The 16,632-nt window shown below is 40.6% G+C and overlaps 1 protein-coding gene across 5 annotated transcripts in view; it reads right to left on the minus strand.

The window, feature by feature from the left end:
* Positions 1-16,632, minus strand: part of GAREM1 (GRB2 associated regulator of MAPK1 subtype 1) — a 209,513-nt gene that overhangs the window by 48,311 nt on the left and 144,570 nt on the right. For 4 of the 5 annotated variants that reach the window (XM_033837656.2, XM_033837654.2, XM_033837655.2 and 1 more), the window contains one exon: positions 9,267-9,397. In XM_033837656.2, coding sequence (XP_033693547.1) covers positions 9,267-9,397 — 131 coding nt within the window. Of the gene's footprint in view, positions 1-9,266; positions 9,398-15,974; positions 16,063-16,632 lie in introns of those variants that run through there. The other variant, XM_019930430.3, reaches the window with a different exon arrangement.

The raw sequence follows: 16,632 nt of genomic DNA on the forward strand, positions 1-16,632 counted from the left end.
AAGGAAGTTACTCCTACTCCCATACATAAAAATGCATAACATATGTGCGTACCATCTGTGGTTCCATGCTTCCAACTGTGATGTCACCATTCACGCTGACAATTAGCTCTGCATATATTAGGAGACTAATGTACCGACCAATCTCGCGGTCACTGTCAGTGACAGAGGAAGAAGCTCATAAATAAGTGTTCTTCCTTTGACAGTTGAGCCAAACAGTCTCCTCTGGTTTCTACAGATGTGATTTATTTGCATAATTTCTTTCCTTTAAACATTTTTTAATAGCAAAAGAAAATGCATTCTAAGTGCTTGGGTATGCGTGCCTGGTTAACATTTCCAGTTTCAATATTTCCTGAGAGGAAGTCATTCAAAGTGTGTTATCTAAACAACTCTAATAGGTCTAATCCAGGAAACTATCAGGGTTTTACTGTTCATAATACCATTCAGAATTAATACCCCAAGGTCAAGCAACATTTGAAAACACTGACATAAAATTTTACACACATACACATACTCTCTCTCCCTACCTCTTCTGTTTCTCTCTGTCCCTGGTGACTGGCAACCTGTTCCCTAAGAATAGTTGTTTTAAAGATGAAACGCGTAACAGAGGTTAAAATCTCAACTCCTGAAAAAAAAAATCAGGATTGATCCGATTGATATTTGGTTAAATAGACAATATTTGATTAATATTAGATCATTTCCCCCCAAACTTCGATTTTTGTAACTCTTTCTTTTGGGAAAATGGCAGAAAATGAGAAAGAAAGGGCATGAAGAGTTAAGACAAATGTCAATCCTGAGTGTTTTATTTTTTTAAACAGGAAATAGGGCAAGGATGACAAGTACAACGGCCATGATTTAATTTGTGACGGTGCAGCCGAGGGCTTGCCAACTGGTAGTTTTTCAGAGGTCTTGAAACCTCAGATGACGAAAAGAGCACTGGGGCTGTCTTCAAACACTGAAATAATTAGCCTCACCATTGTATCCAATTTTATCATTCTGAATGACTCTTGAAAATAAATGACATCTGACTCATGGTAAGGAAAAGATGAATTTTTTAAAAACTGGAAAATACAAATAAAAACTGGCTACTTCTAAATTCATTCACTCTTCATTTTTAAAATTCATTCTTATATCTGACAAAATTCAGGTTGCGTACTAATCGGTAATTTCTGATCTCTCTGAAATGTAACCAAGAACAAGGTAGTGAACTAAAGGCCTCTGAGCACCAAAAAGATGTGATATTAGGGCTTATGGAAAAGGCTTTAAGGACCTTAAGGGTACTTACTCCCATCTAACTAAAACTCTATCCAGCTTGGTTACCAGTTTCCAGCCCACAGCGGAATAGAAGTGGAAATCAACACTGGAAATACGGACTGTTAAAGCAGGTATTCTAACAAACATAAGAGGCAACAAACAAACAATTTAAATGAGACCATAGAGCACATAATTCTCAGGGTTGTAGGGTCTCCGCATATAAAGGTAAAAGTCATACACATCAGGAGATGATAAGTTTAAATTTTGTTCCAGTACTTCTCTTTCGGATGATAGAAAGTACAATACATTTTAAGAAACTGAAAAGAAAATTACAGTCATTTTGGACAGGATTTTTGTTAAAATTCACAGCTACCCCAAAAGCTGGCTACCTAGAACTACTCATGCTCTAAAGACTCCACAGAGGTAGAAAATGCCAGAGCAAATGATCCTTATCCATTGTGAAGAATCAGAGGAATAAAACACCTGTCTGACATCATTATAAACTTACAGCATGAGGATTCCTTTTCTGAATGGTCAAGACAGAAACCAGGAATGGTATTTTTCTTTTTTTTTTTTTTCTCGGTACGCGGGCCTCTCACCGTTGTGGCCTCTCCTGTTGAGGAGCACAGGCTCCGGACACGCAGGCCCAGCGGCCACGGCTCACGGGCCCAGCCGCTCCACGGCATGTGGGATCCTCCCGGACCAGGGCACGAACCCACGTCCCCTGCATCCGCAGGCGGACTCTCAACCACTGCGCCACCAGGGAAGCCCCAGGAATGATGTGACCACCGCGACTCAACTATACTCTTAGTATAAGAATAAAACAAAACAACCAAAGAACTCAGTCCCACTATTTTGTATTACTCTACAGGACGAATACAGGATGGCCCATGCACACAGAATAAAGTCTAGTCGTACGCTGTTTTTGCCTTTTAAAAGACAGACGTGATCAGAAAGATGGCAGAGAGTAAAATAATTATGACAAGAGTTAGAATCAAGAGCAGCCCAAATGCTTTCCATTAATGTATCTCCAAGGCCTTGTCTGTAGTGTGTTCTGTTAAAATGAGTCAAGGAAGTAACATGACATATGTTTAATTTGTTAACTATCTTAGGTATGGAAACAAAGTACAGTCTAACTGGCTGGCAGAGGGGGAAGATATTTATTTCTTCAGCACTTTTTCAGATGGCAGCTTTAAAAAGGGGAATGAATATATTAAGATAAAAGGCACACAGATTGCCTCAAATCTACGGCTTGGGGGAAAAGCTGGCTGATTCTCAGTAAGTTAGAAGCCTTGGAAAAAATCCAAAGTTCAGCATCAAGTTGCAGGAAACATATTAAACTTTAGAACTCTTGCTTATTTATTCAATGATGCATTTTGGCTACTTCCTTGTGTCTTTACCACTGCTTCAAGCGACAATGCAAGAACCCATCTTGTTTCTCTGTGAACACTGGTTAATACTTTAAAACAATTCTGGGTTAATATGTTACAGTAGCATTTTTGAAGGGGCTCATTTTGACATGTGCTATCTAATTAGAAACTGTACCACTGCTGATAGAAAACATCAAGTTAACTTGTAGGATTTTATTTCTGAAATATTGGCAACATACTCTGGAATGATGTAAGATCTAAAAATCGGCACATATAACATTCAGAAAGTTGCCAAATCCTGTGTGTCAGACCATAAGCTGTTCAGAAATATGAAAGACGAAAGGATCTGGCTAGGCAATAATTATTGAATATGTTTATTTAGATTTTTAAAAAAAGAAAATGAATTTACCGTGCAAGCTATAGTGTCAATGTGAAAGGATTTTCTGATCATAATCACGGGCCTTATCTCAAATCCACAGACAGAATATGAGGGAGTAGAAGGATGACTGGATTGAATTAGGGGATCTGGCTTTGCAGCTAAGTTGTTTTGTGGTTTTGTATGTATCAATGAAGTTGGCTGACATCTGTTTCTTAGTTTCCCTATTTATTAAAAGAAGGAGTAGGACAAAGCAATGTGTAAGGGCCTTTCTAGGTCTAACATCTGATGATTATCAAAACTCAGAGTCTATAAATTTCCTAGTCCTGCTGGATTATTTATAACAGTTTGTCACTTTATTCTTGGTCACATTTTTCAGTATTGAGAAGCTCAGCTATCACTCAAGTTCTCTGAATCTTACACGATTTTTTTTCCCTATTAAAAGAAGTTGATCCTGAGATCCTTTGCGCTCCACTCCAGCAGCTCTGCCGTGAGGCACTGCCACCCCTGCCAGCGCCAAGCCCAGTTAGCAGGAGCTGATTCGCAGGTGACAGGACTGTCAGCTGAGCTCTGACCCAGCCACAGGGTAACGGTTCTTACGAGGTCTGTGTGGGCTGAAGCGGCGACTACATTCCACATTTGGCCCAAATCTCACAGTTCCTGAGTGGGGCACTTTCCCCAGCTGAGACAATGCAAACTTGTTATTCTGCTTCCGGGGAAATCTATGCTGGAACAGCTGAAAGCTTGGACCTCACTAACTGGAACGAAAATAGCAACGTTATAGCATCCAGATTAGTGCATTTGGGCTCCCTAGGACTGGGGAGCCGTCATTTTAATGTAGAAAGCTTGTGCCTGAGGGCACTGAAAGCAGGAAGCCTCCTCCCCACTTTACGAGAGCTGCAAGCTACCCAGTGCCAAATCCAAGGCTGCCCTTTCTTCCCGCTCTCTCTGCAAATGTCACAGGAAAGACAGACTTACATCAAGGCTTAATTTGTTAGTCATTAGTTTGATGGCAGAAAATACACGTGTGGGAACATTTCTCATTATTACTGGGCTGGGTTTGAGAGGCTGGAAGACATGTAAAATAATTCACTAGGTACTGGCATAATAAGTCTCCAAAAAAGTATCTGAGGTGAAAGGGTATTCTGAAACAACAACACATAAATACTCTGTTCTAATATTCAGTCACAGAGTATAAAGTACTAAATAAAGAGTAAGTGAAATCATCTGTGCTGGGAAATTTTTTTAAAATGTGAAACTTCATTTAGTTGGATTTTATGTTTTGAATCAGGGGTTGGCAAACCTCTTCTTACAGGGCCAGGGAGTAATAATTTCAGGCTTGTGGGCCATATGGTCTCTTTTGCAACTACCAGACTGTGCCGTTGTTGTATCATGAAAGCAGCCACAGACAACACTAAGTGTAGGGGGATGGCTGTGTTCCAATAAAACTTTATTTGCAAGACAGGTGCCTTCCCCCAAGATTGCAGTTAGCCAGCCCCTACATGAGACACTTGCAAAGCACATGAATGCATTGCTTCATTTAACTCTCATGACAAATCTATGATTTGTACATTTTGGAGGTGAAGACACCTGGGGTCATGTGACCTGCCCAAGGTCACAGTCAATGCCTGGAGCTGGTGTCTGACCTCAACTCTGAATCCAGAGCCTGAGCTACGATACACAGTCTGACATGCTCTTTAGATAACGGGCAACTTGTTTAAAGAAAGAAGTCGGGCTGAAAAACTGTTGGTGTAGCTATTTTTCTTATTAAAGGGTAGAGGACTGAGCCTTCGGTTGGAATGACCAATTCAGAACTAAGACATCTTCTGACTTTGAAAGTAAACATGAGAACAGAGACAGCTGATGAAAAAACTAAAAGAGGTAATTGAGAAAATGCCTATTACAGTTAAAAACAAATAGGTAGGAAAGCAGGTAAACAAAATTCTTACCATGGAAACCAAAAACTGGATGTTATTAACAGAGGGAAAAAGTGGTGAATGAGGCAGGTGACTGCTGTAAAAACGTCGAATGCCATCAGCTTAGGAGGGATTGGAGGAAATGGACAAAATGATCAGCAAGAGGTTACCTGCCCACATATTCTTTCATTTTCTTGACCTTCTCGTCTCCCATTTTCTGTTCCTCCCACCTCAGTTGCCTATTTAGATTTGAAAAACAGCTACTCCTATCATTTCCTATATTACTGCCTCAAGTTTAATTTCAAGGACTTGACGCTCTACCACTCTCCTATTTTGCACATCACTTCCTTAAACAAATCCACATCAAAAGTTCCTTAACCCTGTCAGGATCTCCAATTTTCATTGGGGTTACACGTCTTGTATTCATGGCTCATTGCTACCTGCCACTCCAGGGCACTTCATCTGTGCCTTTGCTCATCTCTGTTACGCTGCCTGGTAGAACCCAACTCTGACTATATACCCAACTCTCCAGCTGAAGACGGCTGGAAGAAAAAAGGGTTAGTGCCGAGTAATCTCACTTGAAATTTACTTTGACAAAACCGTGGGACCACCCTACTATACCTCCCTGGTTAACTGTTTTCTGGGTCTCTGAGCTGATTATTATTTCCTTCCTCTCAAAGCTTCTAAAGGCTAAATTTAATGGTTAGTTCCCAGTGCTTATCTAACTCAATCACTAAGCATTTGACACAATTGCCCATTCTTCTTTGAAACGCTATTGTCATTTGGCTGCAGGGATACCACATGCTCTGCCGTCTTTCTATCTGCTACTCCTTTCTGCCTCCTCTAGACCCCAGTGCTGGAATGCTCCAGGGCTCAGTCCTCAGATCTCCTGTCTTAATCTAGACTCTAGGTTAGGGTTTCTCAACCTTGGCACTCTGGATGTTTTTGCTGGATAATGCTTTGTTGGGGGGCTGTCCTGGGCACTGTAGGATGTTTATCAGCATCTCTGTCCTCTGTTCACTAGACACCAGTAGCACCCACCCCTTCCCCAAGCTGTGACAATCAAAATTGTATCCAAACATTGTCAAATGTCCCTGGGGGGTGGGGAGAAGCACCCTTGGTTGAGATGTAGGTGAACTCAGCTAGCCCCATGACTTCAAATGCCACCTAGGAGCTGATAAGCCCCAAATATATATTACACCCCAAGCCAGACCCTGCCCCAAGCTCCGGACTTGTATATCCAAATGTCTTCTCCATTGCTTTATTTGGAGGTAGTGTTTTTATTTGCTTATTTATTCCCTGCCTCCCCAATAGAATGTAATCTCCAAGCAGGCAAGGATTTACTTATTCAATATTTACCCCCAGTGCCTAGGACAGGGTGGGCCATGTAGTAGGGGCTCAAAATATATTTGCTGCTTAAAGAATTAAACGTTTAACATATATTAACTCATTTCACACAGTTAATCAATGATGGGACAATTGGGCAGATCATTTTTAAACACATCAAGTCATCTTTTAAAGACATATTTTCTTTAAGATAAAAGGAATACATTATTTTGAAATAAATATGTAAATAGTACTAATACTATCTGTTAAATTTTAGATAAAAGTTTGCTATAGTCTTGAAAATAACAAAACTAGTTCTTATTCTTTCAATACTTTTGTTTTACTCTGTATTCTTATCATGCTTCATTTCAATTTGCACTTGTAACTATATATGAATATATGTGCATAAATATATATTTCTTTATTTCAAATAATAATTGTGCCTTTTGACGATCATGACGCCAGCTAGCTGTCAATTCTTAACTGTTAGTCATTTCTATAGTTGTTTAGCCTCTTGGTCTAATTTACACTGTATCTGAAGCAGAGAGAAGAGGCTGAATTTTCCAAGGAGGTTTGAATTCTCCTATCTTGTAAAAAATTGCTTGCTGGATAATAGCTATATTTATATAATATTTCATATTACATTATATTTAATAATGTTTGTAATAGCTATAGTTATGAATAGGTTGTACTGTTTTTCATTTTTTCTCTCCCTCTCCAGGAGAAGTAATAACCAAGCATAGCACTTCCTTGCCCCCAATTAGGTCTCACATTAAGCTCTACATATATGTTCGTGTATACATTAGAATCAATTTTTAAAGAAGACCATGGCATCCAACATTTTCTTTTAAAATCCAGGCAGTATCCAGGCATCCTTCCCCCAAATCTCCTCGGTTTATTTATTTACGTGGGTGTTTACTCACTAAGCACACAGACCTTTGTGTATATCTCTGTAAATTTCTTGAGGTTCCTTTATCGCGTCTTCTTGGAATAGCATTGAGAGACGACTTAAGTGATGACCTCTTACAACTTTATGAGTGATAGACTAGAGGTATTAAATATTTATGTATGCATAGCACAGAACTCAACCCAAATCCAACCAGCTCTACGGATGCTATAAGCTTCTACCCCATACACTTATCTGTAATATCCACAATTACACTGACATATTTTAAAAAGTGTTCAGATTGAAAGGATTTTCTGTTCGGCCTCATTTCAGTGGGGAGTCCAACTGACTTTTTTTTTTTTTGCTTTTTAAAAAAATTGTGGTAAAATATACATCACATGAAATTTACCATCTTAACCGTTTTTAAGTACACAGGTCAGTAGTGGTAAGTACATTCACACTGTTGTGCTAAACTTTTAAATGATATCTCTATTATATACATTTGAATCAATATAGCCAATCATGGTATTCTGTGGGGAAAAAAACCCCTATCAAAATGTATTAGTTTCAGTATTATTTTTTCATTCATTGCTGGTTCAATACAAATTCACAAACAGCTCTTAGAGGCATCTTTTAAAAATCTTTCATGTAAACAGTATGCCACCAAAGACTGAATATTAGATTTTAATACTTGAGGACATTTAAAAAAAATCATAAAAAAATTTTATGCTAGATTCCTCATCATTTATCAGCAAACGAAATGTATCAGAAGAGAGTTTTGCAGTATTAACTTTGCTTTCTAAACAAAATTTTTTTCATTTAGTTAATTCTAAATGTAAGTTTTAAGGAGAGATTTAAATCAAATCAAGACACTAATGAAATAGGATTTGATTAACTTCTGGCCAATGAATCTTGGAAAGTTTAAAAATGAACACTTTCTCACAAATCTTCAATGTAAACCAACAGAAGCTGTCTTAAGGACTCACAGCCCGGGCCACTGAAGGAGTTAAAAATTGTAAATATTCTGAACATAAGCATAATTTGGTGAGTAAAGAACTTTACTAAATACAACATCATTTTAATAATAAAACTAAAGGAAGCAGATTATGGCAGCTGTGTTTTAGAACTGGGGGAAAGAATGACTTAGCTAATTCAATGGGCCACTTCTCCACTAAGGAAGCTGTCTTGGGCATCTCCCTGCTTCCTGGGAGTGTGGGTGGAGTGACCCACCTGTAAAGACACTTGCGTTCTTGGGCCAAGATACCATGTAGTCTGTTTTTCACATAGAGTGGATTTCCAAGAATCCGGCATCTGCTCCCTAAATCTTGAAATATTCAGAGAACAGTGACTCAGTTGGACTTCCTGCTGAAATGAGGTTAAACAGAAAATCCTTTCAATGTGAACACTTTCTCAAATGAGTCAGTGTAATCGTGGACGTGGCTGAAGAAAGTGCAGTGGGTTTGCAGGCTGAAACAAGGCTGGACCTGGTTGGTGGCATCGCTTCTCTGGTTAGTCCCTCTTCTAACCAGACTCTCGTCAAGGAGCTCGCTCACTGTGTAGGAGGGGACAGAACTGTCCCTTTAAGAATGCAAAACCAACACAGCACAGTAAACAGTATTCAGCTTTCCTCTGACAAACAAGGATCAATAAGTACCTATTGGGCAACATTCGATACATCAATTTTCCCTCCTTTGTAGACTGATATAGACAGAATGAATACATGCTGATGTCAGGGCATGCTCTGGAAGTCCCTCTTTCTCTCAATAAGTGTTTGGTATTAGATTCACCATATGCCTTTTGCTTGCTCTTCCAAGTGGAGCATCTAGCCTCACAGAAGATATGGCCAAAAAATGGTTACATCTTAGGGAATAAAGTCCAAATGTTAAAAAAGGAAAATAACCTTTGATCTGCCTTAGCAGTTATTCTAGCCAAAGATAATGCTAACTAAGTGTAGTAACCTTTGGGGTGGGGGTCAGCTCAGCTACAGCACAGTTCTTATAAGACCAGTTTTGGCCATTGACACCAACTCATTAGGAAGACGGAACCTCCTAAGAGGCACAGATGAGCACTTACTGTGTACACAACAACCTGAAAGCTAAATTATCTTAGTGAGGATAAATCTTTGGTTCTTTCAGAACTACCTTCACGTTGAATGTTATTTCCTCCATGACGTACACGCGTTCAGGAAATGCTTTAGCCACCTCCTCCACACTGTTGAAATATTGCACTGGCTCCTTTATATCTCGGTCTTGTTCCAGCAGCTTGAATTGCCCTGAAATACGTGATAAACGGAAGAGATATGAGATGTTTACGCTGGACAGCTGTCACCGTGGCGACAGCATCCCCCTTCCTTACTCCCACTCTTCTCTGTCAAAGGCTTTCTGAGCATTATCATTTAAAAAAAGAAAAAGTTACCGTGGCAAAAGGTTTTCTTGAACTAGGATATTTATTTAAAAATCAGCTTAAAAATGAAAGCGAACATATTTTTTCTTTTTTTGCTACTTTCAGAGTTTATTACCAGAGGATCAATAACAAATCTGATAGATGCTTACCTGTAATGTAAACTCGACACTGAAAACTTAATGTGTTATTTAAGTGGTTGCTCATGTTGTTTATAACCGTAAGTCACATTGTCATTTAGTTGTAATAATGTCCCCCCCCCCATACATTATATTCTAAAACCAAGGCTGAGAGGCCTGGGGGAACTGATTTTTTAAAAAATGTGCAATGGAATAAAATAATACGTGGACCCTTAGCTTTCACAGATATCCTTGGTTTCAACAATACGCAGGAGATGCTGAGGGCTCAGGAGCTGCTATAATTTGCAATTCTATAGCTTGGCTGCGGCACACGCGTGGGGCTTGAGACCAAGGGGCCTGGGGCGGGCGCTGGGAGGAGCCCCCTTGCAGTGAGTGAGCCACTCGGCATCTGGAGCAGCACGTAGCTTCCATCTTTCCTTTTCACTACCATGTGAAATTCATGAGAGTAGGATATACTATGAAAGTATCCATAATTTGGGGGATTTCTGAAGAACTCTGAACATATTCCTGAAAATGTCAAGGCTCTATTATGCTGCTTGGACGTTTCTGGTATTTGTGATACTGCTGCCACATTCTAGAGGAGCTGCTTTCGGTTTAGAATAAAAGACCATATACGGTCAAGTCCATGACGCCATGTTTCTTAGTGGTCATTTTCTGAACACTGTTTACAATATAACACTTGAGAAACTTGAAAAGGAATGAAAAGCTATTATGAGGCAGATCTCTCTGCATGCGTCCACGGGGCATCAGGCAGAAACAGGGAAACTTTCATACTTTCAACACATTTTCTTTAACGCATCTACTAGGTGGAGGCATTATTCTAGATGCTGGAGATAAATCAATCAAGAGACCAGATAAAAATCTCTGTCCTTTTGAAGCTTACACTGAAGTGGGAGACAGAGGATAAATACAATCAGTCAGCAGAAGATATGCCAGAAGGTGAGAAGTACCATTAAAAATAGGGTGAGGGGGTTGGAGAGCGCAGGGTGGCCAGAGTAGGCGTGGCTGAGACAGTGACTTTGATGTAGCTGGGCAGTGAGTTCTTAGAGCTCTAAGCACACGCAACAGTCTACACAGAAACCCTCAGGCGGATGGGTTGGTGCGTCTTTGGCATGCTGTGGCTGGAGTGGGGTGAGTAGAAGCTAAGAAGGAAGAGAAAGAAAGTCAGAGAAATAACAGGTGGTTTAGGTTGTCCACAGCTTTGCAGAACTGTGGTTCTTCATCTGAGTGCGATGGGGAGCCACCTGGGGGGGTCTAAGTGCAGAAGAGGCGATTTAACCAACGTTACAGAAGAATCACTCTAGTTGCCGTGTTGCGGACACGCTGTAAAGGTGCCAGGCGTAGAAGCCCAGACACCAGTTAGGAGGGCCCTGCAATCATCCAGGTATGAGACGGCCAGGGTTTGGAAGCAGTGAGGAATGTGGCCTGAGCGGCTAAGGAACAGAGCTGCCACTAACTGAGATGGGCAGGTCTGGAGGGGTAAGATGAGGAGGTAAGATCAGGAATTCAGTCTGGACAGGTTACGTCTATTAGACATAGAAACAGAGATATCCCGAAAGCTCTTAGATGGATACATAAGTGTGGATGTCAGGAGAAAGGTCTGGCTGGAAATAGTAACTCTGGGCGCCACTGGAACATGGATGATATTTAAAGCCATGACTTTTTTTTTTTTTTTTTGAGGTACGCGGGCCTCTCACTGCTGTGGCCTCTCCCATTGTGGAGCACAGGCTCCGGACGCACAGGCTCAGCGGCCATGGCTCACGGGCCCAGCCGCTCCGTGGCATGTGGGATCTTGCGGACTGGGGCACGAACCCGCGTCCCCTGCATCGGCAGGCGGACTCTCAACCACTGCGCCACCAGGGAAGCCCAAAGCCATGACACTTTAATGATGACAACCACGGTCTCAAGTGTAGACTGAGAAGAGGTCCAAGGTTTGAGTTCTGGGAGACTAAGGAATGGCCAGGAAAATAAGAGAAAAATCCAGAAGTGCTACATTCTAGAAGCCAGGTGATTCGAGTGCCTCAAGGAGAAGAAGCGGGAGTGACGTCAAATGCTGTGTACAGGACTGTGAAACGGGACTGAGAACTGTTGGATTTAGCAGCTTGTGTTTAACTGGGGATTTTGATACGAGCAGTGGAATAGCTGGGCCAAAGCTTGATTGAACCTGAGAGCCTGAGAAAGGAGAGCTGGGAATAACAAGAATGGACAGCAGGTGATGTTTTGGGGAGTTCTGTGATGAGGGGACAAGAGACACTGAGTAGTAGCTAAAGGGAGGAAGTGGGATGGGGCCCAGAGAGTGTTTTTGTTTCCTCAATACGATGGGAGAAGTGCCAGCATGTTTGATGCTGATGGGAATGACGCACAGATGATGAGCAAGATTGCTGGAGCACATCCTTGAGGACATGGGGGGACATCAGAGTGGAGGAGCTGGCCTTCAACAGGAGTCCATCTGTGGCAGGTTCAGTGGGACCTGGGGGAAGCTCCCTCTTATTGCTTCAATATTTCCAGCAAAAGTGGGAAGGAAGGCATCAGTTGAGAATAAAGTTGAGAAAGGAGGTGTTGGAGGTTAAGGAAAGAGGAGAAGATTGTAAAAAGTCCAGTGAGGGCTTCCCTGGTGGCGCAGTGGTTGACAGTCCGCCTGCCGATGCAGGGGACGCGGGTTCGTGCCCCGGTCCGGCAAGATCCCACATGCCGCAGAGCGGCTGGGCCCGTGAGCCATGGCTGCTGAGCCTGTGCATCCGGAGCCTGGGCTCCGCAACCGGAGAGGCCACAGCAGTGAGAGGTCCACGTACCGCAAAAAAAAAAAAAATCCAGTGAGAATGAATACCATAATATGTCTGGTGGGCAGCCCTAAGTTCCCACTTGAGGTTAATGGTCAGCATCTGAAAATGAAACCAAACATTCTAGTTGTGTGTGTTCCTCTAGCCAATGTATGACGCCCGGGGGCTGGCGTGAAGCAGGTAGAGATTTGGATTCAGCCAATTGCCAAGTGAGTATGAGACGTGAAAGAGGGACAAAGCAGGCAGGATGTATGCAAGGGAGTTCACAGAGCTTGAGCTGGACCCAACGTCTTGGGAGGGAGGGAAGAGGATGAAAATAATCATGGGATCAACAGATGGCAGGTTCTGACAGACTTGATTTCCGTGCCCTGGAGGAGTGAGCTCGAGAACCAGGCAGAGGAGAGAGGTCAGAGAGTGGTATGTATGCGACTGAGATCACGGAGGGATGGAGTTGTTGGAGATGCTGTGGTCGAGGGGGCGACCATGGGAGGCAAGCATTGTGGTGGTGAGAAGCTAAAGGAACTGAGAAGCCAGGGGTATCAAATGAATCTTACAGGTAAGCACTGAAATCTCCAAGGGTGAGGAGAGAAGCACTGCTGGGGAGAACGGCAGTGAGCCAGGAGTGAGAACCATGGAGAAATGAGGGAGGAATCCTAGGCTTGGTAGAGAATGTACCAACAATGGGGGAGCAGGGGATGCTGTCTGATGACAAGAGATTTACAGCTGAGTTTTTAGGGAGCAGTGAAGGTCAGGGTAGCAATGAAGACCATAGAGACACTTATATCCCCTCAACTCTGGGGCAAAAAAAAAAAAAATAGAGCTACCACCTGAGAGGCCTTCAAGGAAGCAGTGTTTTCAGGGCATATGCAGATTTGGGTTTTAACAAAATGAAAGTAATTTCAGAGGAGGGTTTAAGGATGTAGGGCTTTTGCTAGCGATGAACCTCGATGGAGGCATTTTCAAGAGTTAAAGGATAGGTGATGAGGACAAAATAGAGGATGCACCTAGACATAACAGCTCATGTACCTTTTAGAAAATGTAGAGGGATGAATAACACATTTGAAAATACAAAATACGCTGGACTGTACCTTTTTCATAAAAAAAACAATTTTTAAAAAATCAAAAAGATTATGGTAATCTCAATACTACTTATTTAAACAAATTCTGCCAAATTAAACTTTTCATTTGTCATTATTCTACTTAGTCTATGTACAAATTTTTAACAACTGGCTTATCTACAGTTTTATACTGTTTCTTTCTGTATTTTCCTACATTTTCCCACGTGATGACACTTACAATACTTGCACAGCACTTAATAATGGATTTAACTATTTTTCTATTCTTACATGGTCAGTCTGAGTTTGGCACGTGCCTAATGTAAGTGGGAACTCTGTCATGTACACGTTTTATGATGCTGGCAAATTACTAATCCGTCTGAGCCTTGCTTCCTTGCCTGTAAAGTGGGGACACTTCATAGGGCTGCTGTGGGGATTAAGTGAGATGATGCAAAGTACTCAGCACAAGTAGCCACTCAGCAACTCTGGGCTCCCTTCCCTCTTCTGCAAAGAGATTTTCTTTTGTCTTCTGGCTCACATTTTAGGGATAAATTTTCTAGTGTGAGGTTATTAAATCAAAGAATAATACACAATTCCTTATGTTTACCATGCACAGCTGTATTTTTTTCCAAAATACCAAAACCAATTTATATTTCTATGAATAGGCTACATGCCTCCTAGTTGGGGCACAATCTTGCCAGCACTGAGTATTTTTTGAATTAGACAATTCAATGCATATTGAAAAGCATCTCCTTCCTGTATTAATCTGCATCTCTTTGAAGATCAGTGAAGCTAAACATTTGAATTTTTCTTGTACAAACGACTGTACAAATATATAATAAATATATTTGATACAGTCTACATTTCTTTTCACTTCTAGAGACATCTAAGGGCCTGTTGGATATTTATACTTGGAAGTCCCATTAGCACCAAATTCAACATGTCTAAGGTCAATAGGTACTTAATAACTGTGTAATAAATATAGTCCTGGAATTAGCAAACAATGAAGCAATGCATAAATAACTGCAGGTTTTCAAAGTTATAAATAAAAGGTGAACTACATTACTATACACAAGGTTTGTTTCTGAACTACAGATGAATGTTTTCACTCAACAGAGAAAGAAAGCAATGGTGTACTTAAAAATCATTCAAATCTGAATAAGGTACAGAACCTCAAGACATATTTTTCAGGGACCAATCCAACCAAAGAACAGATTAGATAAGCAACTGGAACTATCTTCCAGGATGAAACAGTCTTTCAGCACCAGGATGTAATACACAAGGGGAAAAAAGTAGTCACCAGTGAGTAAGAGTTCAAATTTATGGGTCCATTTGGTGGGAATACCCAGAATCATCTGACAGAGACATCAGATATTTGCCAACACTTCCAATTATCTGCAACTGTAATTTATATTGTCTAATTTGTTAGCAGAATAACAAAATAAATTGTAGATTTGGAAGCCAAGTCGAGCTACCATCACTAAACCAAGTATAGTTTATGAAAGTCTACAGATTATCTTTCCACGAGCATGAAATAGTTTAACTTATTTTAAAATGTTGATCAATATTTTAGAAAAGCTTTCCGAAGGCAGGAGGATCTGTATGCAGGCCAAGTGGTCTGCAGGTGTACAATCTCTGAGCTAACAGATTACCCGAAAGCTACATGCCTATACTAAATTCCATTCTGTCCCTTCAGAAAGACATTCACAAGTCAAGGATGTGTCACCAAATCCTAACACTTTCACATCAGATGAGACATCACCCTACAGATAGTGCTGCCTCACAGAAATACAACGCAAGCCACACATGCAATTATGTGTTTTATGATGGCCACATTAAAAAAGTAAAAAGAGGTGAAATTTATTTTAATAATATGGTTCTAGCTAAACCAATACATCTAAATTCAATATAAGAATCATTAATTAAATTTTTTCCACATTAAGTCTTTTAAATCCCATGTAGGTTTTACACTTGCGGCACACCTCTGTTCACACTACCCTCATTACAAGCGCTCAAAAGCCCATGTGGCTAGTGGTTGCTGTATCCATGTGGGTGGAGAACGTCTCTGCCTTCTCTTAAAACTGCAGATACTGTTCACGTCCGTAAAAAAGATCATGTGATGGAATACCTCCTGATAAAATAGGATGTTTCATCTCATGAAATAACAGCTTCAGAACGCTTATATTTTCTTTTCCTTGCTCTGTCTGTCGTGATCGCTGATATTCCGGTTCAAAGAACAGAGCCTGGGTTTCTTGATATAAAGCACCTCTATCCCCTTAACACCGTTTTTCTTCTCTTTCAACTTGGGTGCTCGTTCTTCAAGCATTCTTTAGTTATTTTTCTCTTGTGTCTGAGATCTCTTACTGTTAGCAGCCTCAAATACATTCTGGCATATGAACCAAATGAATAATCCTATCTGGTGTGTCTGTGATGTCAATAGTAAAGCTGTATAAATTCTAACCTTCTAGTCTCACCTGTGTGTGTCATCTCAGGAAAGATGGACAGGAAGACCTCAGAAGCACACGCATGGGAGCACTGACAAGAGTCTATTCTGGGAATGATGAACATACACAGATGAAAGAATAAGAATAAAAACAAAGTAGCAGCTAAATATGACCAAATGTTTTCACATCTGAACATACTGTACATCAGAAAAACTGATTCCTCTCATTCATTCTTTTAACTGTTTATTGAATATCCAATATCATCCATTAACTTCTGTCTCCTCTTTTCCATATAGTTTCTTTATATTGTCCTGTACGATTTTAGTTCATGTTTCTTTGTGTACATATATTATTATTTTAAACATTTTCTTGTCATATGTTTAATGGTCTAAAACCAAATAAATATTTTATACTTCTTACACCCCACAAATACCTTTAAAATCTAAATGTATCAAATGTTTTAATGTAATGTTTTAAATACCAGGTCATGGGATATATGCAACTTCCTATTTCAGGGGTTGGCAAACTTGTTCTGTAAATATTTTAGGTTTTGTGGGCTGAATGGCCTCTGTTAACAACTATTCAACTCTGGCGAAGTATCTCAAAGGCAGCCACAGACGATATGTAAATGAATTGCAACACCTGTGTTCCAATCAAACTTCACAAAAACAAGCAGCAGGTCAGATCT

This window comes from Tursiops truncatus, chromosome 13 (genome assembly GCF_011762595.2).
Source record: "Tursiops truncatus isolate mTurTru1 chromosome 13, mTurTru1.mat.Y, whole genome shotgun sequence".
Taxonomy (NCBI): Eukaryota; Metazoa; Chordata; class Mammalia; order Artiodactyla; family Delphinidae; genus Tursiops; species Tursiops truncatus.